Source organism: Tupaia chinensis, unplaced genomic scaffold (genome assembly GCF_000334495.1).
Source record: "Tupaia chinensis unplaced genomic scaffold, TupChi_1.0 Scaffold143584_1, whole genome shotgun sequence".
In the NCBI taxonomy this organism is placed as follows: domain Eukaryota; kingdom Metazoa; phylum Chordata; class Mammalia; order Scandentia; family Tupaiidae; genus Tupaia; species Tupaia belangeri.
The window spans coordinates 5,417,313-5,444,711 of NW_006203430.1; the positions used below are offsets into that span (position 1 = coordinate 5,417,313).

Below are 27,399 nucleotides of genomic sequence, written 5' to 3' on the forward strand. Positions count from 1 at the left end.
TCTCAGGCACGCTCCTTTCTCTAGCTTCTGAAGACCTTACCTCTCAGTCACACCAGGCAGGATGAAGAACATCCAGAAGTGAATTCCAAACACAAGGATGACCTGGAAAATGACCTTTCCCAATACAGTCTTCCGTAGGTAGAGCGCTCGGTCCACCACCATGGTCCCAAACTGAATGAGGACCATCACCAAAAACGGCCCAGGGACTTGGTCCTCCGAGAGCGAAGAGGTGATGTCTGCAGCAGCCGAGTGTTTCTGGGGAAGAGAAACAGGTTTATGCCCGAGTGGCATTTTACAGGATGGGAAGCCATCACTCTTAGTCAGTGGACGTGTGGTGGCTTTTGCCACTAACCTACCCCAAAGGCCCAGAAGCCAAAGACAATGATGATGAAGTCCACAGTGTCTGCCAGGAACATGAGCACGTACACATCAGTCACAGCGCTATAGTCTGGGTGGATGAGGTTGTAGAAGAACTGTCTGATGGGCACATATATTTGCAGAGTCCTGCAAAACAGAGATATCCCTGACCCACGTATTTCAGGAAGGATAAGAATAAACATCAGATACTGTGATGGTAATCATTCCACTCCTCTGCATTCCTTTTTCCAACCAGGTTCCACTTTCCTCTCGGCCTCAGGACAGTCCTACGAGGAGGAGGTCTCCTGCTCTAACAAAGAGTGCCTACATATTTTTTTCTCTTTTTTCTTTTCTTTCTTTTTCCTTCCTCCCTCCCTCCCTCCCTCCCTCCCTCCTTCCCTCCCTCCTTCCTTCCTTCCTTCCTTTCTCTCTTTCTTTTTTCTTTCTTTCTTTCTTTCTTTCTTTCTTTCTTTCTTTCTTTCTTTCTTTCTTTCTTTCTCTCTTTCTTTCTTTCTTTCTTTCTTTCTTTCTTTCTTTCTTTCTTTCTTTCTTTCTTTCTTTCTTTCTTTCTTTCTCTTTCTTTTTTTTCTTGCCACAGTAGGTACTTCTACCCTCTGCAGAAGATTCCACACTCTCTTCTTTTGTTTGAAGCATATGATGGTGGGTTAGAGCCCCAGAAATTAGGTGTTGAGTTTGGAACCTGATTCAGTTATTCCCTGCCTATGAGACCTCAAGTGTGCTGTGCAGCTTGCTGTGTTTTAGTTTTCTCTCTGCAAAACAACCAAGTACAAAAAACAACCATGAAAATGGCCACCCTAATGGTAGGGAGAAGTCCAGACTTGAATGTTTACTTCCAGAGTTTAAATGGAAAGATCAGACCACAGTAACACCGCAAACTTAACAGAAGAGAGATTAATTACATGAGACTGAACTGGTGAAATAGAATTTTATGACTTTAGACTAAAACATTACTGATTTTCTTCTATGCTTTGATTTCCATATTTAAAGATTTTTGTCTTCTCTTGAACTGTTGGTAGTTTCATCTACCTACAGTTTGAACTGAACCCTAAACTTGTTCCTGGATTTAAGTCCTAAGCAAATTTCTCCTAACATTTTTTGAGTTTGGTCTATTAAAACTAAAACTGTTTTTTCTTGAAATTAAAAAAAATCATTAAAAATACCTATTTAATGACTGCAGTAAGCTATATAGCCCTAGCTAGGTGCTATTTTATAGTATGTTTACTTTACTCACTGAGGTTTATGTCTAAAGTCAGACATGTGTTCATAGATATGTACGTATCAGCCGTGCTTGCTATTGAAAGTTTTTAGATTAATTAAGATCTTTAGCGAATCAATAAAAGGTGAAATAAAAAAGGCATGGAAAACAATTGTGGATACCAGAGATAGTGTGGGAGGAGCATGGGAAATGGTGGAGAATAAGAGATAGGGAATTAAGGGGGTGGGCAGTGAAATATATAAGAAACAAGAAATTAAAAATTATTTGTTGACGATGACATGTCTGATAATATCATTGATTGAGTCAATATACAGTGTATTCTGAATGGAAAATCTTATTTTGTATACTGTATTGATATACGGTGAATGACTGTAAATAAATAAATTAAATTTAAAAAGAAAGAAAGGAAAAAAACCTGATGTAATAATAAGACCTGATGCACATGGCTAGAGTGAGAATGAAATGAGTGAAGACAGACTGCTGAGACTTGGAATGCCAGGTCTGAGCAGGTGTGAATGTCAGCTGCCCTTGTTCCTTCCCTTTTTGGGGCCTGATGACCCTGGCTCCCAAGTACCATTCTGGGCTTTTATTTGCACCTTGCTCTGTCCTGCTGGCTTTGGCTTGTCTCTCTAGTCGCTGTCTTGTCTTTGTTGCTTTTTGGGACCTGCATTCAATTTAAGGTCATGTTGAGGTACTGCTGGCTCTCCTGGTCTCAGAGCCTCTACTCTGGGTCAAGCCCTGTGTGTGGCTGGCATTCATACCCCACTCAAGAACTACAGCAGACTGCCTCTATGTGTCCCCAGTGGGTGGCAGAAAACTGCCTAGTTTGCTGCGGACCAGCTGTGTGGACTGGTCATTTCCCCACTGTGTACCTCAGTGCCCTCAGTCCCCCTCCCCAGGATGAGAGTTTATCGCTGAGGCTTCCAGCTATAGTGTCCTAGTCCTCTCCTCTGGACTTTGCCATCATAATGCCTGGGAATACATTGGAAGGGCCCTTGAAATCACTCACTTATACTGTCTGCATAAGAAAAGGTGTGTTTATATATACCATGGATGTAAAAATGAATCACACTTATTAAAAATCATTTTTAAAAGTAAGCAAGGTATTATTTTACTGTGTTGCAGGCAGACATTTATGAGAGCCACTGTTCTGCTCTTCATCTTTGGTTTACATGAAACAATTGATACCGATTCCTTGGCCCTAAAACAAAACACAGGATCCAAAAATGCTTTCATGTACTCACTTCTTTATGGTAAATGCTTTTGCTTTGATTAAATGTTCTTGAAGCTTTTCCATATAAAGTTCCCTTTTGCTTTTTTGTTTAATGCTCAAAACACTGCTTCCTTTAAGACTGCTGTTTCGGGTGCTTGTGCTGCCTAGAAAGAAAAAGAAATCACAAGATATATTGTGGGTTCTGCTGTGGCAATGTGCATTGGTTGATGCTGCTGCTTGGCAGTCGAGGCCACATGGGAGGTCTGGGTTCAATTCCTGGATTACCCTAAAAAGCCGGGCATGGTGGGATGTGCCTGGAATCCAAATTACTTGAGGGACTGAGGTTAGATGATCGTGGCATAGTGAGACTCTAGCTTAAAAAAAGTGTGTTTTTGTGTGTGTAAATATATATATATATAGTGAAGAATATGGTTTGTTGATACAAATATCACAGACCCTGGAGCCCCATGACAGAAGGATGACTTGAAACTATTTCAGAGAATAAATTATACACAAGCACAGCGGCTTGTTCCATAGCCGAGTGGTTAAAAGAGCTGGATCTGGGACCAGCAGTTAGTGTAATGGCTATGTCGCTGGACTCCCACATAGTCGACTGCGGTTCACGTCCCGGACCCGGTGGCTTAAAACTCACGCCGGGCACATGTGCGTGCGTGCCCAAGATCCCGAGAGGAGAATGGAGGAGAAAGGATTGCGGCGTGGCCATCCCCCCTGGGGGGTGATTTCTCGCTTTCTGTCTCTCTGTCTCTCTCTGTCTGTCTGGCGAGCGCACGCGCCCTATGGCAAAAACCTCTCCAAAAAAAGAAAAAAAAAAAAAAGAGCTAGATCTTACATGGCCAAACAAGGATTGACTCCTGACCCCAGTAGCTTAAAAACCTGCTGGGCATACATGCGTGTGTGTCCCAAATTCCAACAGGATGGAGAAATAGAGAAGGAACTGTGGCATGATCATGCTGGATTTAGGGGTGCTTTCTCTCCCTCTCTGTGTGTGTGTCTCTCTGGTAAGCACATGAACCCTCTGACAATTAAAATATATAAACATACATAGATGCCTTTAAGAATCGTTACTGAGATGGTCCTGAAGGTGGTGCAGAGGTTAAGGTGGCTGGATCCCACATGACCTACTAAACAGTTCGAGTCCTGGACTGTTTGGTTTGAAAAACACACTTGGTGTGCATGTGCGCATGCCCAAAAATCCCAGGAAAAGAAAGGATTGTGGTATGGCCATCCTATTGGGGGTAGGGGAGGATTTATCACTTTCTCTCTAGTGATTACACCTGATAGCAAAAACTGAAAGAAAAAACAAACAAACAAACAAAAACCCAAACCAAAAAAAGAATAGTTACTGAGCGATATGGAATCTGTCCTCTCAACTCAGCTTCTACAGTGAAACAGATTTGGAGATTTTATACCCAATGGTGGTTCTTTCCTGAATTTTTATGCAATTTTTATAAAGAAGAAATCTATTGAAAAAACAGTATAGTCTTAGATAGTATTCTAAATTGTGGCTTTTCCAAATTGGGGTCCATGACCTACGCCTTTTAAAATATAATTTCTTAATTGTAAAACGAATATGACATGATCCCTCAGTGTCTGCCTCAAAAGCAGGTTTTCAAAGGAAATACACACTATGTTTGGAAAGCTTCAGACACAAACCCTATAAACAAAAGCCTGATTTCTCCAAGAGCAGCAACCATGAGGCATAACTATCTTCTGATGGCACTTCCTGTTTAGTAAGAAATTAGTAAATAGCTTAGAAAACAGCTGGATAGTTTGGCTAAAGGTTCTCACTAATTAAATTTAAATGCATTTTCAAAATAAATTGTGATTTACAGCACTATGGATACAGCAGGCAGAATCTTTCCATATGATTTAAAAATTAATGGGGCTAGATGGTGGCACAGTAGTAAACCTCAACAGTTTGCCAGGCAATCCTATTTAGGAAGGTTCCTGGTTCAAGACTGCAGACCTCCTTGAATGTGTTGGGCATGTGCTTGTCCATGAATGTGCCTGGCCAAAAGGTTAGGGGTGGACTGTGGTGTCAAGATCTTGTTGGGGGTGGTCTTCCTGTGAATATGTGTGTGTGTGTGTGTGTGTACGTGTGTCTTTCTATGTCTCTCTTGCTCATAGAAGGAATAAATGAATAAACATTTCAAATAAATAAATAAAACAATGAAAATCAGCATGTGTCTGACACATACTAGGTATGAGGCAGTGTACTGACTACTTTCAACAATAGCTGAAATCCTTGTTTTGGGAGAGAATCAGATGTTTTGAGCAATGAGGTAGCACTGCTGTGGCAGAATTTGAGCTTGGGTCTATCTGATTTCAGAGGCTTTCTTTTCACATCACCTGTGTCCTTAATACACCCCCAAAAAACTCCACTGCCCCAGACCCACAGGCACCAGAAAAACAAGACAATGTGGGGAGTTATTCCAGCAAGGGATGCCTTGTGACAGATACCTCTTTTGGATCTATTTGAGGAGAAGCTGGATCTCGGAGATATTTGGGAGCTGCTGGTGGAACGTTTCCTCCTGACAGCCATTTGCTGCTCGGGAAAGGTCACGTGCACGGACTCCACTGAGGCAGCCAGGTTGATGGACTTCAGGGAGTCAGAGGAGTCTCTTCTGCCATGACCGAGGGAGAGTTCATCATCAGACTCATCCTTGTCTGTGCTACTTTCAATAATGTCATCTTCATCCCATAAGCCATGACACTGAGGAAGTATGGAAAGAACAATTAAGGCTCCTTTTTTGAGGTGAGACAGTCTATCATTGTGTTTTGTTCTATAACATGTATCCCTTAAGAATGAAAAAGCAAGGGGGGTGTGCTGAGTGAAGCAAGCTAGGCTATGAAAGACATTGTCTGTCTCCACTTAATATGTACCAACTGTCCATACGCGATGGTGGAAACTGAGAGATTAGAGGACATAGAAGCATTGAAAATGGTTTTAGATTCTGGAGACAATGTAGGAAGAGGGTGGGAGAAGGGAGAGAGTGTAAGGAAAGAAATTAAGGAGGAAAATAGAGAGGCAAGACATTTATGGGACACAGAAATGGGTTAACATCTGTGGATGATTATGTGTTTTGTGTCCTCAATGGGACTGATGTGAATTGTATTCATGTTGAGTAAATTCAACTTACAAGCAAAGTGACGATAGTGATGAAATGTATGAAATAAAAATCAATAATTAAAAAAAGCTTTTTTGGTAAAAAAACAACTTAGAGAATGGTCAATTCACCAAAGGATAGCTACCTAATTGACATATTAAATGAACTTATTTTTATTACATATTAGTTACTCTTTTATAATGAGATTTTTCAGTTTATATGAATTTCTTTCAAATAATTAAAACAATTGTCTTTTGCCAACATTTTAACATATTCAGATTCTTTCACCACGTTCTCAGTAGCATATTGGTTCATGTTATTTCTTTTAAGTACTTATAAAATTTGTAGAGATTAGTACTGAGTAAGATAGTTTGAGGCACTTCTGAAATTTCTACATAGTTTTGTTTGGTTTTCATAGCAATGCTGTAGCCAAGATTTTTTTTTTTTTTTTACAAGAGCTCAAGAGCTTTAGGATAGTTTTGTCTTCTTATGAAAAGATTTATCATTCTAAAAACTATTTTATCATTAGTTGAAATTTTAGTATTTTATCAGTACTTCAAATCTCATGTACATTCACTATACATATGTAAAATTTTCAAAAAAGAAACCAGAGTAAGTACATCAATAGTAAAACCAAAATCTTGTTAATTACAGGCTTTAAATATCAATTTGTAGTTGTTAAACCACTTGACTATTGATGAAAATAAAGTGAAAATGCCTAAAGGTACATAAAAATTTTTAATTACAAACAATAAGATGCAAAAGTTGCCAGAAAATTCTGAAGTGGCCAGAATTGCACCATCAGGTTTGTTAAATTTAAAAATTTCTAGATTAGCACACTTATTAATATAGTCATAACAAGAATGAGCAAATTGGATAAATTCAAGTAATTACCATATACAGCAAAATAACTGAAAAGTTTAGGCTAATTCTTCTTGGCTAATTTGTTTCCTTTGATAATACATCTTTTTCAAACTCACCACATCCCATTGACCAAGGTAAGGCTTTCAGAATGAAGTCTAGGGATTTGGGGACTTTGCAAAGTGATGAAAGATAGAGTAAGGATCTCGACCAGTGTATATACAGTTTGAAATAGCCCACTGAGCTAGGGCAGAAGCTAAACACACTGTTATATGTATGCATGTGCATATATGTAGGCAGATGTATGTGAAGAGTTTTTTTTTTTTTTTTTTGCTATAGAGTGTGTGCACTCGCTAGACAGACAGAGAGAGACAGAAAGACAGAAAGCGAGAAATCACCACCCAGGGGGGATGGCCACGCCGCAATCCCTTCTCCTCCATTCTCCTCTCGGGATCTTGGGCACGCACGTACATGCGCCCGGCGTGAGTTTTAAGCCACCAGGTCTGGGACACAAACTGCGGTCGACTACATGGGAGTCCAGCGACATAGCTATTACGCTAACTGCTGGTCCGACAGATGTATGTGTATGTTAACTAAGGCCAAACCTAACTCTAAGAATGATCTTAGGGACTAATTAAACACTACTTGATAAAGGTAAAATACTTTATAAAAGGATAGAGAGTTAAAATAAGAATAAAAAAGTAAGGTTGTGACAACAGATACATGAATACAGAACATACACCATGTAATAATTTCTATTTATTAGAGTTGGATGGCATATTTACAGACTTAGTTTATAAGTCATAGGATGTGAGAAAAACAAAACTAAAACCAAAACCAAAACATCACTGCTCAGGGTGGAGGAGGGCAAGAGTCACTGAACCTGAGGTGGGGTCATTCTGCATAGAGTTCTTCCCACATGGTCATGGATGGCTTTCTCAGCAAGGAGCTTACAGGAAGCACAGCTCTGGGATTCATGGAGTCATTGGATAAGTGATCTCTCACTGAAAGCTAATGGTTGCATCACATGAAACTATCCAATAAAATGATCTACCAGAAGAAAGCAGGCAGAAGCTGGGATAGAGATGAGAGGCAATATGAAGGGCTTCAAAAAGTTCCTAGAAAAGTGGAATTAAAGTATGAGCTTAGGGGCCAGAGGTGGCATAGGATCAAGGTGCTAGACTCCCACATGGCTGACTATATAGTTCAAGCCCCGGACCAGGCAGCTGGAAAATCACACCAGGCACGTGTGTGTTTGTTCCAAAGGTCCTGAGTAGAGAAGGGAGGAGAAGGGATTGTGGCATGGCCTGCCCCCCGAGGGGGGAGATTTCTCACTTTTCCTCTCTCTGTCTCTGGCAAGCACACGCACCCTATAGCAAAAACCTAAAAAAAAAAAAGTACAAGTTTATTTTTGCAAAAAGAAGTTGAAACCTATGCATAGATTTTTCGTAATGTTGATTTTTCTTGAAATTTTTTGAAGAGACCTTTTATTATTCACCTTTAATTGAAACGCTCTGGTGTTCTAGCTAAACTAGGGCTAAAATGTAGAGCATCAGGTATCATGATATTGCACACCATTCAAGCAATATTCTATGAATGTATATTAGTCGTAATATACCCAACCTAGGGTAGAAATATGGAGAAAATTTATTCCAGATTTATTACAGGTTTCATTATTTACCACCACAGTAAAAATGTCCACTAAATGAACATAACCTTTTAAAAAAATACAACAGCCTCTGGCCCCTCAGCCTGATCACCAATGCTACTGTTCAGCTTCGCCAGGCATATTGCAGGGCTGCAGTGACCAACACGAACTGATTAACTGTTAACACGCAGTACCTTCAAAATTGATCGGTGGAAGAACAGAGCCAGGAGCTGGATGAGGTCATAAAGCACATAACCTTCCTTCTTTTCCACTCCTATGATATTTGGAGGGTGGTAAGGTTTATCTTTGGTCAATTCCACATTCTTATTCCAAGGAAAAAAGCCAAATTGGAAGAAATACTTGACTACAATTGCCACCTATTTGTAGAAGATAGACATTTGAAAAAATTACTTTTCTTAGGAATAATATATATGTATATGAGAAACAGTAATAGAAAAATGAAGAAAAAACATTCACAGTTTTGATCATAGGAATGCACACAGTTTTGTGGAATAATATCATTGTCACAGACTACTGACCTTACGAGAGCAATGTCTTATTGTTGTGTCTTTTTTTTATTTATTATCATCATAATCTTGTTTATATTACATTGAATCACATATAATTTTACAGTGTATTAAGTTGCTTTTTCAAAAGGGAATGCCATGCATGTCAGTCAATACAGAGACATTAAAATCCCCACTTCACCGTTCAATATCTTTTCATTGTTTTTCCCAATCATTGTTATTATTATTCCAATTATTTTTTTAACCAGTCAATCACTATCTCTCATTTTGCTTGTGAAAAGACTTTACCCATCATGAAATACTTCTCAGACCAATCCAGTTGAGAATACTATACACATCATCATCAACAGGTAATAAACCATATCTGTGTCCCACTAATGTCGTGCCTCTCTAACTCAAAATGGATCAAAGATCTGAACCTAAGACCTAAAACAACAAAACTAGTGGTAGAAAATGCTTGGGAAACTCTGGGAGACATTGGAGTAGGCAAAGAGTTCTTAAATAAGACTCCCAAAGCACAGGCAATAATCCCTAAAATAGACAAATGGGACTATATCAGACTAAGAAGTTTCTGCACAGCAAAGGACACAGTAACAAGTGTGAATTGACAACCTTCAGAATGGGAAAATATTTTTGTTAAATATGCCTCAGACAAGGGACTGACAACCAGAATACACAGGGAACTCAAGTGCCTTATGTGAAAAAAAAAAATGATTAACCCAATTAAAAGATGGGAAAATGAGTTGAAGAAAACTCTCTCTAAGGAAGACATACGAACAGCCAAAAATCTTATGAGGAAATGCTCAACATCCCTCATCATAAGGGAGATGCAGATAAAAACCACAATGAGATATCACCTAACCCCTGCCAGAATGGCAAAGATTAAGAATATAAAAAGTGATGTGTTGGCGGGGATGTGGTGAAAAAGGAACTCTCCTATACTGCTGATGGAAATGTAAACTGGTTCAGCCACTGTGCAGAACAGTATGGAGGTTCCTTAAAGATCTACAGATCCCAGTAATCCCACTTCTGGGTATCTACTCAAAGGACAGGAGAATGCTCAGTTGGAAAAGTGCTTGCACATCAATGTTTATTGCAGCATTATCCACAATTGCCAAGACATGGAACCAACCTAAATGTCCACAAACTGATGAATGGATCAGAAAAGTGTGGCATATATACTCAATGGAATACTACTCAGCCATAAAAAATAACAAGACCCTGACATTTGATAGAAAGTGGTCAGATATGGAGGATCTGTTGCTGAGTGAAATAAGCCAGGCTATGAAAGAAAGATATTGTATGTATCCACTTAATATATACCCACCATCCTCACTCTATGGTAGGGAGTGAAATATTGGAGGACATAAAAGCAGTGAAAATAATTAACAAGGATAAGACAGTGTGGAATGGGGGGGAGGGTGATGAGAAGAGGATAGAGAAAGATAGCAAGAGAACAAACAGAGAGGCAAGTGCCTTCAATTGTATTGGGTTGTCGGAAAAGTCATGATATATTTTTCTATGCAAAAATGCATCAGGACTTTTCCAACCACCCAATAGAAATGGCAAGGCCAGTCAGCTCACTTATGTCTTTACTTAAACAAATAGTCATTTCCTCTATTTTGGAGGCATTGACTTTCCGTTGATTTAACTAGACATTTATATAATTTTTCAGCTATTAAAATGTGATAATTAAGACAAACTTGGACAGAAACATATTTATATCTTTATATTTTATGAATTATTTTAGTTTATAACCTTTATAAACACCTTTCTTGCATGTCATCATCCTTTAAAAAGTAATTAGAAAACTGTTGAAAGTGAAAACTTCTCTCCTGTTTTCTTCCCTGATTCTCTGTAGGAGTCAGGGAAGAAAATCAGCCTTCTTCACAAACCTAAGAATGCAAAGAACCATGAAGCCTGAGGCACAAAGTCTATTGAGCTTCCTTTTACTCCCAAGTTTGATGATCTCCTCTGTATTTAATGGGGCGATACAGGAGAGCAGGTTGATATGATTCAGCAGATTCCCCTCATCTCCTCACATGGGATGACAATGAGCTGGCAATTTGCCCTTTCCACTGTTCAGGGGTTTGAAGTGGGTGTTCATGTAACTTAGTGTTGTGATGTACAGAAGCTGTTTTTAGGTTGAAAATGGAAAATATGTATGCTGCATCAAACTATATTCCAAGTGCTTTATTGTGTCATTTAATTCAGCGTCCAATTATGGAATGCTCATTTGTCCCAGGCACCACGCTTACTTCTGAGTAAAACTGTCACCATCTGAGTGGGTAATATTATAGATCAGACAACTGGGCTTCAAAGGCCTCCTCCCTCCCCTCACTTGCCAGTTGAGTAACTTTGGGCTAATTACTAAATCTGCTTGAAGCTTGTTCAGCATCTTTTGGATGAGAATGGTACTAGTGTTTATTTTGTGTGAGCTATGAAGTGTGACATGATATATAAAATTGCTCCTCTAGATAACTCTTGGTGATAATCATTTGCATATGTAAGACTATCCATGGAACTAACTGTGTCATGGGAAACTGTTCAGGGTCAGGCCCACTTAGAGAGGGCACAGGGCCACAGTGGTGCCTTTTCTCAAATAGAACTGCCAAAGTGATCTGCAGGGAGGCTTACCTCAGTGTAGACAATGGCCATCATCCAGAACCTTCGGCTGGGCCTGGGGACAGACAGCATGGCCCAGAGGAAGATGAGAATAGGGAGCAGGAGGGTGATCATGGAGGCAGAAACCATGTGGTTGAGGATGATCACAAAATAGCACACCATTTCCGAGCGGGCCACCAGCGTGTTATACATGGCATAGAACAACAGCAAGAACCGTGGCTGGCCCACATAGAACTTCTCTGACTCTTCTAGCTCATCATCATGAAACATCCTGTAAAAGTCAACACAGCATAATACCTTGGTCTTCCATGTCTCCAAATGACTGATTTTCATTTACCATGATCATGCCAGCTCTGCTCCCCTCCCTGGCACTTACTTTGTCTGTGTACTTCTTTTGGAGACTACCTAATATAGGACATTATTATAAAAAAAAATACCAGTACAAGTGTCAATAGACAATTTTTGCTGGTTCTAACCATGTGGTCATGGACTGAGGTGTGTTTTCAGTGTAAGAGAGACTGAAATTACACCATGAAACTTCAAAAAGTTCATGGAAAATGGGATTAAACTACGAGTTTATTTTGGTGCCAGAAAAAAAAAAAAAAGAAAAAGAAAAAGAAAAAAAAAGCCTACACATAGTTTTGGTTTTTTTTTTGTTTTTTTTTTTTTTTTTTCATGGTAAGCATTTACTTTGAACTATTTGAAGACCCTTGGCATATCTGATCTAAGTGTCTAGATGAACTTCTTCTTTTTTTTTTTTTGAGAGGTTTTTGCTATAGGGTACATGCTCTTGCCAGAAAGATAGAAAGAGACAGAGAGACAGAAAGCGAGAAATCATCCCCCAGGGGGGATGACCATGCCGCAATCCTTTCTCCATTCTCCTCTCGGGATCTTAGGCGCACATGCACACACGCCCGGTGTGAGTTTAAGCCACTGGATCCAGGACTTGAATCACAATCGACAACATGGGAGTCCAGAGACGTAGCCATTATGCCATTTGCTGGTTCCAAGATGAACTTTTTTTAACAAACGGGTTTTACCCCATGCTAAATCAGAGCATGCATCTAAGTGGTGACATCTGGATCTGACATCTGACCCGTGAACTGGACTCTTACTTGTTCAGCAGCAGCTCACTGGCTGTCAGTTCATGAGTCAAGGGAGGTAAGATGCTCGACTCCAACTTGTCGGTGCGGCTGTCATCTGGACTGACCACCATGTGGTTCTTGGCTCCAGAGTCATCCTGAGAGCCAAAGGAAAGGTGCTCAAAGCTGACGGCCTTGCTGTAGGAGGGTGGTGCCTCCACGTCCCCATCCATGGTGGAGTACTGGGGCAGCTCATCCTCAGGAGTGAGGCCAGCCTCCTCCACCCCCACTTCATACTCGGTCTCATACTCCTCCTTGGCCTCCGCAAGTTCGAGCTCGGGCTCAGCGTCCACCACTTCCTCTTCCTGCTCAGCCTCTACTTCCTCGATGGTCTCAGTGGTCCCCTGGCGTGAGTACAGCATGGTACACTGTGTGGGCTCACTGTGAGGAGAGAAGGACGGGCAGAGGCCCTGAACTTAGCATCTGCACTCTTGGAATCTTTCCAGATTCCCAGGAGACCTCATCAGAACTCCCAAATAAAAGCATCAAGGCATGAAAGAACATGAAATACCCCAGATTATTCTGCATTCCATCTGTTCATTTCTTCAGGATACTTATTCTAGTCTGTAGAAACTGAACGGCAGTCTCTCAAATGCAAAAGTTGCAGTGCCCACCTGCCCAGTTTAAAACCAGAGCATGTCACATGGCTCACAAGGGACAGCACTGGGGTGTGCACAGAGAGTCTGTTAATAGGACCAAGATTCATAGCCGTGAGTTCCAGGGTTGATTTCCAAATCACAGTTAGCACAGCAAACCTACCTTTCCATCTTCTTCAAAGAATAGTGCATGTGGGAATGAGAAGCTATGCCAGATTGTTCAAGTATATGCGGGTTTTGACCAAGGTATAGTCTGCTCTGAGTCCCACACAACCGACCCACCCAGATCCATAAAAGGATGCCAGGAATGATTAAATTCTGGCCGAACTAAACAATTGCATGCTTTATAAGAATTGTCACCTTCTTCCTTTAATATTTGCTTCTCTTCCCTGTGTTTCCATACTTTACCTGTTTCTTGTTGGCGTGTATTACATTTGGCTGAATTTCCACCACCCCTCCAGCTCCCAGTCATGTCTCTGAGTTCTTCACCTTCTACATGGACGTGTCAGCTATTTCGTCTTCCCAGTGTGGCAGGCCAGCTGTTTTCTCTTCCCCAGTATCACTTCTCCTTGGCCTTTCTCCCTCTTAGTTGACTGCTCCACCCCAGGATCTACTCTTGTTCTGTCACCTCCATCAACTTCAACTTACTTTTCTCTACTAATTCCTCCTCCGGTGCTCCTTTTCCAAAAATTTCTCTACTCTGATTGCCACAAGCCCCCCTACTCTTCTCTCTTATATCCTTCCCCTTCGTCTTTTATTCCTTTGTCTTCTAACTTTCCCTTTTCAGGTGTGGAAATGAAAATGGAGCAGCCACACAGTGAAATCATGGCATGTCTTTTATTGATGCATCCAGCCCCCAAAGGGGATGGGGTAAAAGCTATCCAGATATTGGGAATCTGGTGGATGTAAGGGATACTTTGTTAGACTCTGAAGTATGCGTAGATATCTTAATGGCACATGTGAGCAGCTAGATTTCATAAACACTGACATTCTCAAATGCACAGAGTGCACGCATTTTCTCATCATAGATACCAGCATAGACACGTCAGTGAGTGAATGAAAGAATGAACTTTAGAGAGCCCTTCACGGCATCCTATGACTGAGGTACCAGATTTGCTTAAGCCCTGATTGCTCACTCAGGTGTTTAAGCTCCATAGAGCTTTGGCCCTAAGTGTGCACCTCAGGTAAAAAGATCTCGAAATGAGGGACCAAACCAGATTTTTGCTAAGACTTATCTCAATTATATATAGCTTCCTAGGAAGGCTATAATCTCAGGGAATTTTCAGGTCACTGGAATCAACTCCATACCAGGTCTAACTTTCAGTATGATTGTAACCAATCTCTAGGGCTTGGGATCACATCTGGCCCTGAGAGGGTTGAGGGTATCTTGGAATTCAACCAAGTGGAATGGCATAGCAGGTGTGTGGCTGCTCAAGAACATCTCAAATGACGTTGGCATTCTCATCAATGCCAGGCCCGAACATGCTGCAGCACTGCGCCCAAACCTACCAGTAAAAAGATGACACTTCTCTGCTTTATCTCTGTGGGCAATCAAAATAACACTGGCTTTGGATTGGGTTATTTTCATGTGAGGATAAACACAGTGTAGCTGATGCCTGCTGACCATTGTAGGGCAATCCATAACAAGACTTTTTGGCTTGTCTCTGAATAATTTCACTTTTGAACGATTATTGTTTAATGGTGGAACTTAATAAGAAAACTTAAGCCCAAGTAATTTTCCCCTGAACAAAACAAGTTATAGTCTAGAAGGGTGATATATATTCTGCTGCCTAATAATATTCTTGTCAAAGCCAAGGTAAAATATATTCTGACTTTTAAGTCAGTTACACATATAAGGAGTGCACGGATTTATCCTGTAGCAACTAAAAATGACTCTATAAGGGAGATTGTTATTACTGCATGTTGCTTTTGACTAAATCATGAGAAAAAGTGTTCTCCCTTTTCCTGACAAATTTCAGGGTTGCCAACAAACCTCTAAATCATGGAGGAAATGTGCTTCTATTTTTGAACATAAGAAATGTGAAATACTTCAGAAATGGAGGACAGTGTTTATACGAAGGATTTTTAAGAAATTCCTAACTCACACAAACGAAGGTGTGGTTAGTTTAATATAATGCTGTCCTGGGAACAATGAAGTCTGAGAAACAGCAGTGGTTATGCTTTTATTAGTCATGCAAATTCTTAAAAAAAAAAGTAAAAATAAAATCACATACATCACAAGAACTTATATTTGCAGTGACTTAAAGGGGGAAAAGGTGGTAAAATCACAGAACAAAGCATGCACAAGTTAAGCACCTTGATGCTAAACTGCTACTGTCAGCTGATGAGGAGGACACATCCATGCTGAACATTTTACGGAGCCTAGGCCGAGCACGCTCGCTTGTTTTAGGAACAGTTTCTGGTCCATCTAAATCATCAAGGGTAGACTGCCTTGAGAACAGCATGGTTGCTTCAGTGTAGCAGCTAGCAGCGCAAACAGTTACAGAAACACAGTGTTAAAACACCAGTGGTACATCGGTTACACGAACACACGGCCATGCAGTAGACCACACACAACACCAACACCACCAACAACCACGACCACTGCAGCTGGGCTCCAGGACAAACAGGGAGCTGTTTAGCAGGACCATAAAACTCAGCAGTCCTGGAATTTAAAAAACACATAGGCTAGTGATAACATGAAATGGCACTAAGTGGGATAGGAAAATAGAACGACAAGTCCCAATATTTCTCTCACAAAGCATTATTTATGTCATTGTAATGTCGCAAAGCATTTTTCTTTCATGAAGAAAATATGCTTTCTTTGAGATCACAATCTTGAACTCATGGAGAGCATTTATAAGCCAAATTGCTTAGGAAGGAATAATGGCTCATGTACAGTTTATGAAGAGATTTAGATTTTTTTCCTTTTTTTGTTTAACCTGGTCTCCCAAATGAAAGAAGGAAGCTCAGGAATTACATAACTGAATTTTCCACCCCATTTCCGAGTGATATTCAGTTAAGCCAAACGAGATGCCTTGCATGTAGAAAAGATGCTGGTTTTATATACAACTGAATATAAACCAACATCGAAAAATAAGCAAAATGGTAAAGAAAATAAAGAAATTTTAGCAATGCCAGGTTCATTTTACCTGTTTACTTCTCATTTTGCCTAATCCTTATTCTGGATCTTGTTTAAGGCCTTGGTGAATGTCATTCAAGAGAGAACCCATTGGCTCAATCCTCCTCTCCTGATATCAAAAGGGTGCCAGTTGGGAAGGAATGATGGCAGATTTGGACTGAGATACTACTGGGTGATGATTCAACCACATGGCCACACAGCAAGCTCTTAGGTGACATGTTTGAAATGATACCACCCCTTCCCATCTGGAGATGCTCCTTAGAGTGTAACTAATGAGACTTGCAGCAATTTCAGCTAATATGTTTTCCAGGAAGACGAATGAAATCTGATTTCATAAAGTAACCATTAAAAAAATGTTTGCTATTTTACAACTTCTTTTGGGGGAATCATGACTATTACAGTAAGCCAAAGGGAACACAGACTCCTGGGGAATGCAGCCTCTGGGTCAGCCAGACTCTGTTCAATGACACAGATGTCTGAGTGTGAACTTTTTTCCAGCAGGCAGCCTGGCTTCCTCAGAGTCTGGTGTAGACAAATTATTATTTGGATATTTGAAAGTTTCCAAAGTAGACAAACCAGAAATGGGACTCAGCCATTGAGAAAAGAACAAGTATGTTAACCATTTACTCACAGCAAAATGGACCTTGTGTGTCCTCTCTTCCTTTAGGTTTGAAAAACAAAGTGAAATTACATTAAGAACTAATTTTAAAGGTTCTGATTTCCCAGGAAATTGATTGATTGGCCATTTTATAATTTGGGGGACATTTTGATAGTCTTGTTAAAAAGCAATTAATACATTTAAATATCTCCTACCTTACCAATTTTGATCATGGGTATGGTTTTATATTTGTAATCCGAGTCAGATTTAAAGGCAGACACTTGATTTTATTTCAACTAGTCCTTTTCCTTCTCCTTCTTTTCCTTTTAAGTTGTAATTTATAATATGTGATTGATTTCTTAATTGGAAAATCGTAAATGACTATGGACTTAAATGCCATGCATACAGAAATCATGAATGCTTATTTTCTAGAAAAATTATTTCCAGTCTACTTTCTACTATCCTTCTGAATTTCTTTGAATCTGGTTCTGGGGCAGCTATTCTCAAGTGAGGCTCATTACGATATTCAGGAGGTCTATGGAACTTTTGACATTTGATGGGGATTTTTAATTTATGTGTGTTTTTCCTCTTTGGGAGACAGCACATAGGTTTATGAAATTTCAAAAGAGGTTCATGTTACCAATCAGTGTTTGTTTCATCACAAATTAAGGACAAAAGACTAATGCAATCACACCCCTTTTCGCTTGCCAAGCCAGGTGACAGAAAAATCTCTGTATTGTAGAGTAGGGCAAGAAAGGGTGGTTAAAAAAAAGGTCATTCAAAAATATGATGAATCACATTATGGAGAAGCATATTTTCTTGAAGAAAAGATGCAAATGTACAATAATCGAACTATGTACTACACATGCATAAAATTATATTCTTCACTTAGTGTGAGAAAATAATTCTACTTGAATATGAACGTGACTTTCAGTTAAGTAACCTGAGCTGTCTAAACTCGAGTTGGAATCAATAAAAACTGAAAATACGGTTTGAGTCAGACCCTGTTCATATTCAATATATACTGAGCAACGTTGTCCAAAGTTGAGGATAGTGGGGCATTTGAAAATATTATGCAAAAATAAACAAACAAATAAAAAAACAGCATTTGGAAAATGTACCTCTAGAGAATCTCAGCATTTCTCTCATCCTACCATTTCCCCTCCTTAAAAAAAAAAAAAAAAAAAAAAAAAATTGGCTGTTTGGTTGTGAACATGTTCTAATGCAGGTGGATTTGGAAACTTTCAGATTCCCAGTCTGCCTTCATTCACTCCTGTAACTAGGAAGCAGCATTTGTCAGTATCTCTAGTATCCTCTACTTGCAGACAAATCTTGCTCCCTCCCACCATCCGTGGTATACATCTGCACACTTTTGCACACCTATCCATGCAGTTTTACTCATTATTAAGAAAGAGCTACCAAAGATAATTTGGAATATGAAGAGCTTATGAAGAATGGGGGGAATAGATTTTAAGTTTCTGTATTAAATGAACTAAAGAGAGAACAATTTGGTTTGAATTACATTAGCCTATAGATACAGAAAAATTGGTGCAACCAGGATGAATTAAGGAGGGCTTACACCTTTCAAATAGAACAGTTGGTATAGTTTGCATGCACACACACACACAAAGTCTCCAAATAAACTAATAAACTATGACTTTTTGTTTTAATACAGTCTTCACCAGTCAAAGGGTATCATATTAGAATTTCTCTTTGTAATTTTTAAAATTTACAAATGGTTTTAGAAATTAATGATTGAGAAATGTGCATATGCTTGGGAATGAGAATGAAGAAGAAAGTTTTATTATTCTGGCACAGAATAATAACAATTCTAACAATCAATTATTTTATTCTAGGAATTAAAAACACCTTAAACAGAATCTCAATTAGGAAATAAATGTTTAGACCACGAAACCCTGAATGGTTTCTATCCTAAATGCTGCTGCTTTGCACACAAATATATAATAGCTGAAATATCTGTGTCCTGGAACTTACAAATAAGCAAAGATTATTTTTAAATAAAAGAAACATATAATATCTTTTATTATCCTTCAAGAGACTTTAAAAGAATTAAAAGTTATTTTGAAAAGACAAGAAGGGATATAACCATGCAGATTTATCTGTACAAACATTACATTTAAGTCAATATATGCAAGAATACATATTTTTTAATAAATAGAAGTGAGATGTTAGTATATATACTATTTTAAAACTTAATGTTGTGCACATATATATGAATGTATGTGTGTGCATGTATATATATATACACATATATGTACATATACACATATATATGTGTATATGTACATATATGTGTATATATATATACATGCACACACATACATTTTTTAGAGAAAGATCTAGATCTTTCTCTAAAAAATGTATGTGTGTGCATGTATATATATATACACATATATGTACATATACACATATATATGTGTATCTTTCCATGCTAATAAATATAAATCTGTGTCAGTATATTTTTAAGGTAACACAAGAATGAACACAATTAGGGAAACTCAAATATTGCAATTCAGCAACAATTAAAAATAGCACTTCAAGGTAAAACTTCTTAATACCTGCCTCTCCCTGCTCAGATTTCAATTTCAATGTCCAGTTATTTATTTTGGGCTTCATTTCGATACAATGGCTTCAGTTCCCTCCTCTATTTTGTGTGGAACTATATTTAGTATTTGTGAAGGACAAATACTCTTACGAGCCACTAGTGCCTTGTTCAGTGTATAAAGTATGATTCCAAAGCAATTTGGCAGCCTCTAGACCAGGAGTCAACATGCAGTCCCTGCCGCCCTCACTATGACAGGAGTTTTAGGAGACAGTGGCCTTATCCTAGAGATTCTTTAAACCACATAGAGGAATACTCTTTTATTTATGTGTCTGTCCCAGAATCAAGCTCTTGGCTTAGAACAGGTGCTTTCTGACATGTTTAATGACTGAAGTAAATACATGAACATCCTCAGTGATAGAGTTCTTTACCCATGAAGATACCTGTATATAAGGTATAATTCATTCAGTATAGCTAATTCCCTAGGCAATGGAATGTTTCCTCCTAATACAGACTTCTGCTTTAATTCTGCAATTGACGGCAGGTGAACACCATTTTACAAAGCCAGTAGGTTGGCCTGGAGTGCAGAAAGAGGTGATGAGAGGCTTACCACAGTAGTCGAGAGCCTGACTTTGGTTTCTGGGACTGCTCTTATATACTTGCTAGCTGTGTGGTATTGGGTATATTTCCTAACCTCTCGGGAACTGAACCTTGTCTTTGTGAAACTGGGGTAACAGCATGCACCTCACCAGGCCTTCAGGGATAAAATGTGGTAACCCTGTGCAGTTCTTGGTTCTGACCCGTAGAGAATGCTCAGTGCATAGCAACCCTCAGCCACGTGTCACCTGCCACTCCTGTTGTGAAACTCAGAGATGATGGAAGCTAACGGAATCATTTCTGAAATTGCTATAGTGAACTGTAAGGTATACAAATAATAACTTGGGGACTGAGAAGGATCACTGTTATTTGCCTCCACCCTGGAGTTCTCTATGGTGTCCCTGTGAATCCTACAAGTATTTCTAATAGTTTACTATTGATGTCTGCTTTGATTTTTTTCAGTCTAGGAGAGCATGATATTCCTTTTACTCTGTCATGTAGATGGAGACAACCTAAAGAGAGTGGTGGAATCATGCTTGCTTCTGATTAACTTTCACTTCATTCATTTTTCATATTTGATGATGTCCACCTTGTTTACCTTTGTCAAAAGCAAAACCATTGTTTAGAAAGTGAAATACCTGGAGATACTGTCATGGGAGTCTAAGCTGTCCATCCTGTGGGCAGTCTGTGCACCTGAAGCAGTCTCAGGTCGCTCGTCAATTGTGTCCAGCCCTGACTCCCTGGACAGGTTCATAATGTGGTTCTGATAGTACATGTGGATGCTCTCCCGGGTCGGAACATTTCCCTGTAGAGGAGGAGACATTGCCACAAGTTAAAAGTATCCAACCTCATTAGGCAATTTTAAACAAGTGATCCCTTCTTTTATGTAGATAATTTTGCTAAATCATAAGAACCTTTCCAGAAATAAGCAGTGATTTTTAAATAAAATCTATAAACCATATACAACTATACTCTATTACTCTGCATATATCCTAATTTTTCCTATGAGAAATTCAGATCAAACTTCATAGACTAAAACTGGAATCCTTTTTAGGATTTTCAGAGTAGGTGTAACTGCAAACTTCAGTAAGGGGAGATTCTGGAATATATGATTAAGCTAGCCAATATCCCAGGACTAGGGGTGTGTGTGCTGATTATTTTCCTTCTGAATATGAAACAGATTTTAATATATGAAAAAGCAGAAGAGTTATGCAAAAACTGGCTAGAAAGAAAGAATTTTGCCTTATCCTACTTGAAGTTTTAGATATTGACTTTTTAAATCTTTTTAATGTGGAAGAAGCAAAAGAAGAGTGATATCCACAGTGATACCTTCTTAATTTCTCTGGTCAGCATGCACCTTTCAATTCTCAGGACTGTAGATATATCGATATGCTCCCTTGAAATGGAGTTGAGCCAAGTGGTGAAACTATCCACTGTTGCCAGAAACAGGACCCAGGTGAACTTCAGAATATTAAATATCCTCTTGATAATATTATCTGGAAGAAGAAGGCAAAGGAACAAAACACCATTAGCAATTCTTCTGTCATGCAGTGCAGTGATATTGTATCTAAGTCAGACTGGTCCCTGCCCCACATACCCAACAAGAAGTGGGGCTCCCGACACAGCATGGCCTGGAGGAATCTTGTGCATAAGAAAGTTTTGCAGGGCTTTCTACACTCGGAGTTGCAGAATCCAAACCAAACCAGTAGAGAATTTGCAATCTTTGGGGCTCAGCCAGTGGTGTGGTGAAGGTGGCTGGATCCCACATGACTGACTCTGCCGTCTGAGACTTGAAAAACATGCCCGGCACAGGCATGCCCAAAATCCCAAGAGGAAAATGGAGGAGAAGGGATTGCTGTATGGCAATACTCGGGCTGGTGATTTTTCCCTTTCCCTTTCTTTCTCTCTGTTTCTCTCACAGGTGAGTGCACGCACACTACAGCCCAACTCAAGATGAAAAAAAGGGATTTATATCCTTTACCTAAAGTATCAGGCAAAATGGATCCATATAATAGTTCTGATTAAAAGTAGAGCCTGCATTTAAACTAGAAAGATATGTCTATGAGTATTACTGACACAAGATGGAAACAGTCTGTATGTGGCTACCTGGTCCTTTAATGATTTCCTAATAGCATCTTCTTTTCTTAAGTATGAATTATTGTGAGACCAGCAGATGGTGTAATGGTTACACCACTAGACTCCCACATAGTTGACTATGGTTCGAGTCCTGGACCTGGCGGCTTAAACTCACACTAGGTGAGTGTATGTGCATGCCCAAAATCTCGAGAGGAGAATGGAGGAGAAAGGATTGCATCATGGCACCCCCCCACTGGGGTGTGTGTGTGTGATTTCTCACTTTCTCTCTGTCTCTCTGGCGGATGCATAAGTCCTATAGCAAAAATCCCTCGTTAAAAAAATAAAATGTATGAATTATTGTTGGAAACATGTCTTGATTCAGTCAGAATCTGATACTTCTCACTGCATGTGCATTTCAGTTAAGTCACCTTAAACCTGTTCTGTAAAGAGTTACTACACAGACTGAAAGAATGTCTCCTGCACCACTGAGTTACGTCATCATTCTTATACTGAGCTGTTTGTGTTAACTACGAAATTCTGCACACAATCAATCCTCCCAATCAACAGGAGCCCTGAGATTCCTCATGTACTTGGGTTCTCTTCTTGAGTCATGTCTGTAATCGGGAACCTGGGAGAGCTGTCGCGTGGTAGCTCAGCTCAGATTCCCAACACGCGCACGATGTTGACTCAGTGCCATACACGCGTCTCTCCAGCACCCTCAGAGATTTAAACCCAAGCTCCTTGATCACCGAGAAAGCGCTGAGAAGGTTCCACAGCTGTGACCTCGGTTTTTCTAATGTATTCAGCCTTAAAAACAGAAGGGAATCCTGTTGCTGGTGACACAAATGATTGCAGAAAATATGCTAAATGAAATAAACCAGATGCAGGATGACAAATACTGCATGATCTCACATATGCGTTGAATCTAAGAGAGTCAAGCTCATAGAAGCAGAGAGTAGAAAGGTAGTCACCAGAGGCAGGGAAGGGGAGAATGAGGTAGGTCAAAGGGTACAAACTTGTAATTATTATTATTTTTTTTTTTGGAGAGATTTTTGCTATAGGGCGAGTGCACTCACCAGAAAGACAGAGAGAGACAGAGAGACAGAAATTGAGAAATCACCCCAGGGAGGATGGTCACGCTGCAATCCCTTCTTCTTTGTTCTCCTCTTGGAGTCTTGGGCACACATGCACACGTGCCTGGCCTGAGTTTAAGCCACTGGGTCCAGGACTCGAACTGCGGTCGACTACATGGGAGTCCAGTGACATAGCCATTACGCTAACTGCTGGTCCCACTTTTAGGTCACTCTTAACCACATACAAAAAAGGTAACAGTAGAAGGTGTTGAATAGGTTAATTTGCTTGACTCTAATAATCAAATCATTACGTATATGTGTGTTAAAACAGCATGTTGTACACCTTATACAGTAAAAAATGAGTCAAAATAGGGGCCAGCAGGTGGCATTGTGGTTAAGGAGCTAGACTCACACATCACCAATTTTGCAGTTTGGTCCAGACCCAGTGGTGTGAAAGTCACACTGGGCATTTGTGAATACAAGCCCAAAATTCCAGGAAGAGAATGGGGAAGAAGAGATGGTACTGTGGTCATCTCCCCTGGGGAGTGATTTCTCACTTTACCTCTTTCTGCCTCTCTCTAGGTGCCTTATGGCAAAAACAAAAATAAAATGGAAAAAAAAGAGTCAAAATAAAAGATATACCACATTTGACTGTCTTTCCTACTCATTTGTGTAAACCTAAGATATATGAGGAACCTTTCAAGACATGCCACAAAATTTTAATCAAAGTGAAATTTTTTCAATAGTCATTTTATAAATTTTTTGATTATTTTTTTTTGCTATAGGGCGTGTGCACTCACCAGAAAGAGAGAGAGAGAGAGACAGAGAGATAGAAAGCAAGAAATTACCCCCAGGGGTGATGGTCATGCATCAATCCCTTATCATCCATTCTCCTCTTGGAATCTTGGGCATGCACGCACATGCGCCTGGTGTGAGTTTAAACCACCGGGTCAGGGACTTGAACCTCGGTTGACTACTTGAGAGTTCAGTGACATAGCCATTATGCTAACTACTGGTCCCTGTTATTTTATAAATTTATTTTATTAACTGTTATAAATAAAAATTGGGTGTAATAAGGTGAATACTTACTAAACATGATCATGAATTAAGAATTGCCTTACTTGGGACCAGCAGTTGGCGTGGCTATGTTGCTGGACTCCCATGTAGTCAACAGTGGTTCAAGTCCTAGACCTGGTGGCTTAAACTCATGCTGGGCGTGTGTGCGTGTGTGCCCAAGATCCCAATAGGAGAACAGAGAAGAAGGGATTGTGGCATGGCCATCCCTTGGGGTGGTGATTTCTCACTTTCTGTCTCTCTCTCTCTCTCTGTGTGATGAGCGCACACACCCTATAGCAAAAACCTCTCCTCTCTAAAAAAAAAAAAAAAAGCCTTACTGTTCATTAAAAAAAAAGCCCACCATCACTAAGAATAATAACTTACATCCTTCACCGTTCTATTACATCAAAAAAAAGAAAAAGAAAGAAATCAGATTTAAATGTCATAGCAAAATGTTAATAAATTTATCACTAATGATTATTAAAATTGTAGTTTTAAATTATCATTAGAGTATAGAATAGTGCAAAATTCACTGATAAAAGCCTTTATGATATTGTACAGGGTTCAACAAACATTGTCTGTCCAGCACTGGCAGTAAATAACTTTGGCTTCAAGGGCCACACTCTCTGTGGCAGGGACTTGATTCTTGCTAAGGCGTGCCAGCTGCCACAATGGATTGACTGTGAACAAGCATGACTGGTTCTCAATAAAACTTTACTAATGGGCATTCTCATAGTTATAGTTCATAACTTCCGTATGTCATGAAATGCTCTTCTCCTTTTGATTTTTTACCCAAACATTAAAAATATAAAAAGCATCATTTGCTCAGGGCCAGCAGATGGCACAGTGGTTAAGGGGTTGGCTGACCATGGTGCAAGTCCTGAAGCTAGTGGTTTGCTTTCTTTCCTCCTGTCTGTCTCTTTCTGGTGAGTGCATGCGCCTGATAGCAAAAATAAATAAATAAATAAATAAATAAATAAATATATTTTTTAAAAAAATCACCATTTGCTAAAAAGTCATAGAAAAGCAGATGGCATGTCCAACTTGGCCCAAAGCTGTAAGTTTGCTGACCCTGACCTAAGGTAATAGACATGATGGTTGAAGACTCACTCTTTTTTTTTTTTTAAATCATTCATTCATTCATTCTTAAGTTTGCCATAGGGCACATGAAAGGAAAAGCATGGAGAGGCCAGAGTGTGGCACAGCAGTAACAAAACTGGCCCCACACAGAAAGGCCCTTGGATTGTATCTCAGGGACTTTCTGTACATGTTGGGTGCACACATGCCTGTGACCTAGGCTAGCTAGGACTGGGGGTAGATCATGGCATGAAGACCCTATTTGGAATGCTGTATCTCTCTCTCTCTCATGGAGGAAATGAATAAGTAAGCTTAAACACACACAAACACACACACACACACACACACACACACACGGAAAAGCATTGGGTCTAGTGTGGTGGTTGACACTACGCTAGTAGGCTGGGACCACAGGGGAGGCCTGGATTATATTCCTAACCCACCTAAAAGCTAGGTGTAGTGGTGCACACCTGTAATGCCAGTGACTCAGGGAAGCTGAGGCAGGAGAGTCTCATGCTTGAGGCTATACTGAAAATGAGTGTGGAATACTGGCATGCACCTGTGGTTCCAGCTACTCAGCAGGCTTGTGATTTGGTGAGGTATTGTCTTTAAGAAAGAAATAAATAAAGAAAGAAAAAAAACATAAAAAGAAATTTAGCTATGGAGGGTATGGCCTCTGGAAAGAGTCCAGGTGGGCCAGGTAGAGACACAGAAGAGTTAAATCAGAACCACCTCATAAAGCAACAGCAATCTCGAAGTTCCAGCTCCTACCTGGGGAGCCAGTTTGGTAATCTGGAGAAGGAGAAGGGAGAAGGGGCTCCAGTGGCCTGATAGTCAGCCAGGCCCTGGTGGACCCCGCGAGGCAGAGCAGAGATGATGGTTGTACCTTTCAAAGGCTTTCCTGACTACGCTGTCACTATTTTGCCGTCCCACAGGCCCTTGGGAATCTGGGTTACACCAAACAGCCTTACAGCAGGTATGATTTAGGAAGTAAGGAAAAGAGAGTGAATACCCTTTGCTGAATAAAGAGGCACAGAGACCAGCAGCCACTCGGTGTGGGTGAAGGGAGGGGCTGCAGAGTCCATAGAAGAGCAAACCTGAACCACAGATGCCATGAATGCCCACGTTTCTCTATCCGACCCACCCCCTTTAAATAAATAAATCTTGAGCAAGGCATGTATTCCCCACCTTGTTTGGATAGAACTTCTCTTTTGCACAGACATAAAAGGGAAGCTTGATTCCTGAAGGCTGAAGGATTTGGGGTTACACCTATTAATCCACTGTTCTTTACATGAGGGAACTTCAAAAAGCTTACAGAAAAATAGAATTAAGGTACAAGTTTATTTTGGTCAGCATTTTTTGAAATCCATGCATTTTTTTCCATAATATACATTTTCCAGGGATATTTTGAAGACCTCTTATATTTCTAACAACTTACTTTTTTTCTTCTATTCACAATTATTTTCTTAAAAGTAGTTAAGACAAACTATAGTTTTGCTACAGTGGACAGGATGAGAAAGTTATGATGGCTACACTGGTGATATGAATAACACACACTTTGTTAATCTGGGTCATCACAAGCTGTGTGGAATTAGGGCTTTAATTTTAAGTTTATATATTTAACTCCAGTGGAAGTAGGGCACAGTAGTCAAAAGCACAGACTCTGGATTCAGACTCACTCCCTGTGTTGAAATCCCATTCTATCCCTTTGTGTCCGTATATATTCGTAAAAGCCAATGTCTCTCTCTTTCTCTCTATCTCTGTCTCCTCTCTCTTTCTCACTGTTGGTTCCTTTATCTGTGAAATGGGAAAAGAGGGTATCCGAGGGCATTAAACATGTCGTATGCCTAAAGCTCTTGGAAAAGCAACTGGCCAATAAGATG

The 27,399-nt window shown here is 39.8% G+C and overlaps 1 protein-coding gene across 2 annotated transcripts in view; it reads right to left on the bottom strand.

Moving 5' to 3' along the window:
• PIEZO2 (piezo type mechanosensitive ion channel component 2) overlaps window positions 1-27,399 on the bottom strand; it is a 514,198-nt gene that overhangs the window by 24,701 nt on the left and 462,098 nt on the right. The window contains exons 35-44 of one of the 2 annotated variants that reach the window (XM_027766529.1): window positions 21,564-21,730; window positions 20,873-21,039; window positions 15,651-15,818; window positions 12,712-13,119; window positions 11,609-11,867; window positions 8,639-8,821; window positions 5,289-5,541; window positions 2,839-2,971; window positions 357-504; window positions 41-255 (exon numbers count right to left, since the gene is read on the bottom strand). In XM_027766529.1, coding sequence (XP_027622330.1) covers window positions 41-255; window positions 357-504; window positions 2,839-2,971; window positions 5,289-5,541; window positions 8,639-8,821; window positions 11,609-11,867; window positions 12,712-13,119; window positions 15,651-15,818; window positions 20,873-21,039; window positions 21,564-21,730 — 2,101 coding nt within the window. The remainder of the gene's footprint in view (window positions 1-40; window positions 256-356; window positions 505-2,838; window positions 2,972-5,288; window positions 5,542-8,638; window positions 8,822-11,608; window positions 11,868-12,711; window positions 13,120-15,650; window positions 15,819-20,872; window positions 21,040-21,563; window positions 21,731-27,399) is intronic. The other variant, XM_027766530.1, reaches the window with a different exon arrangement.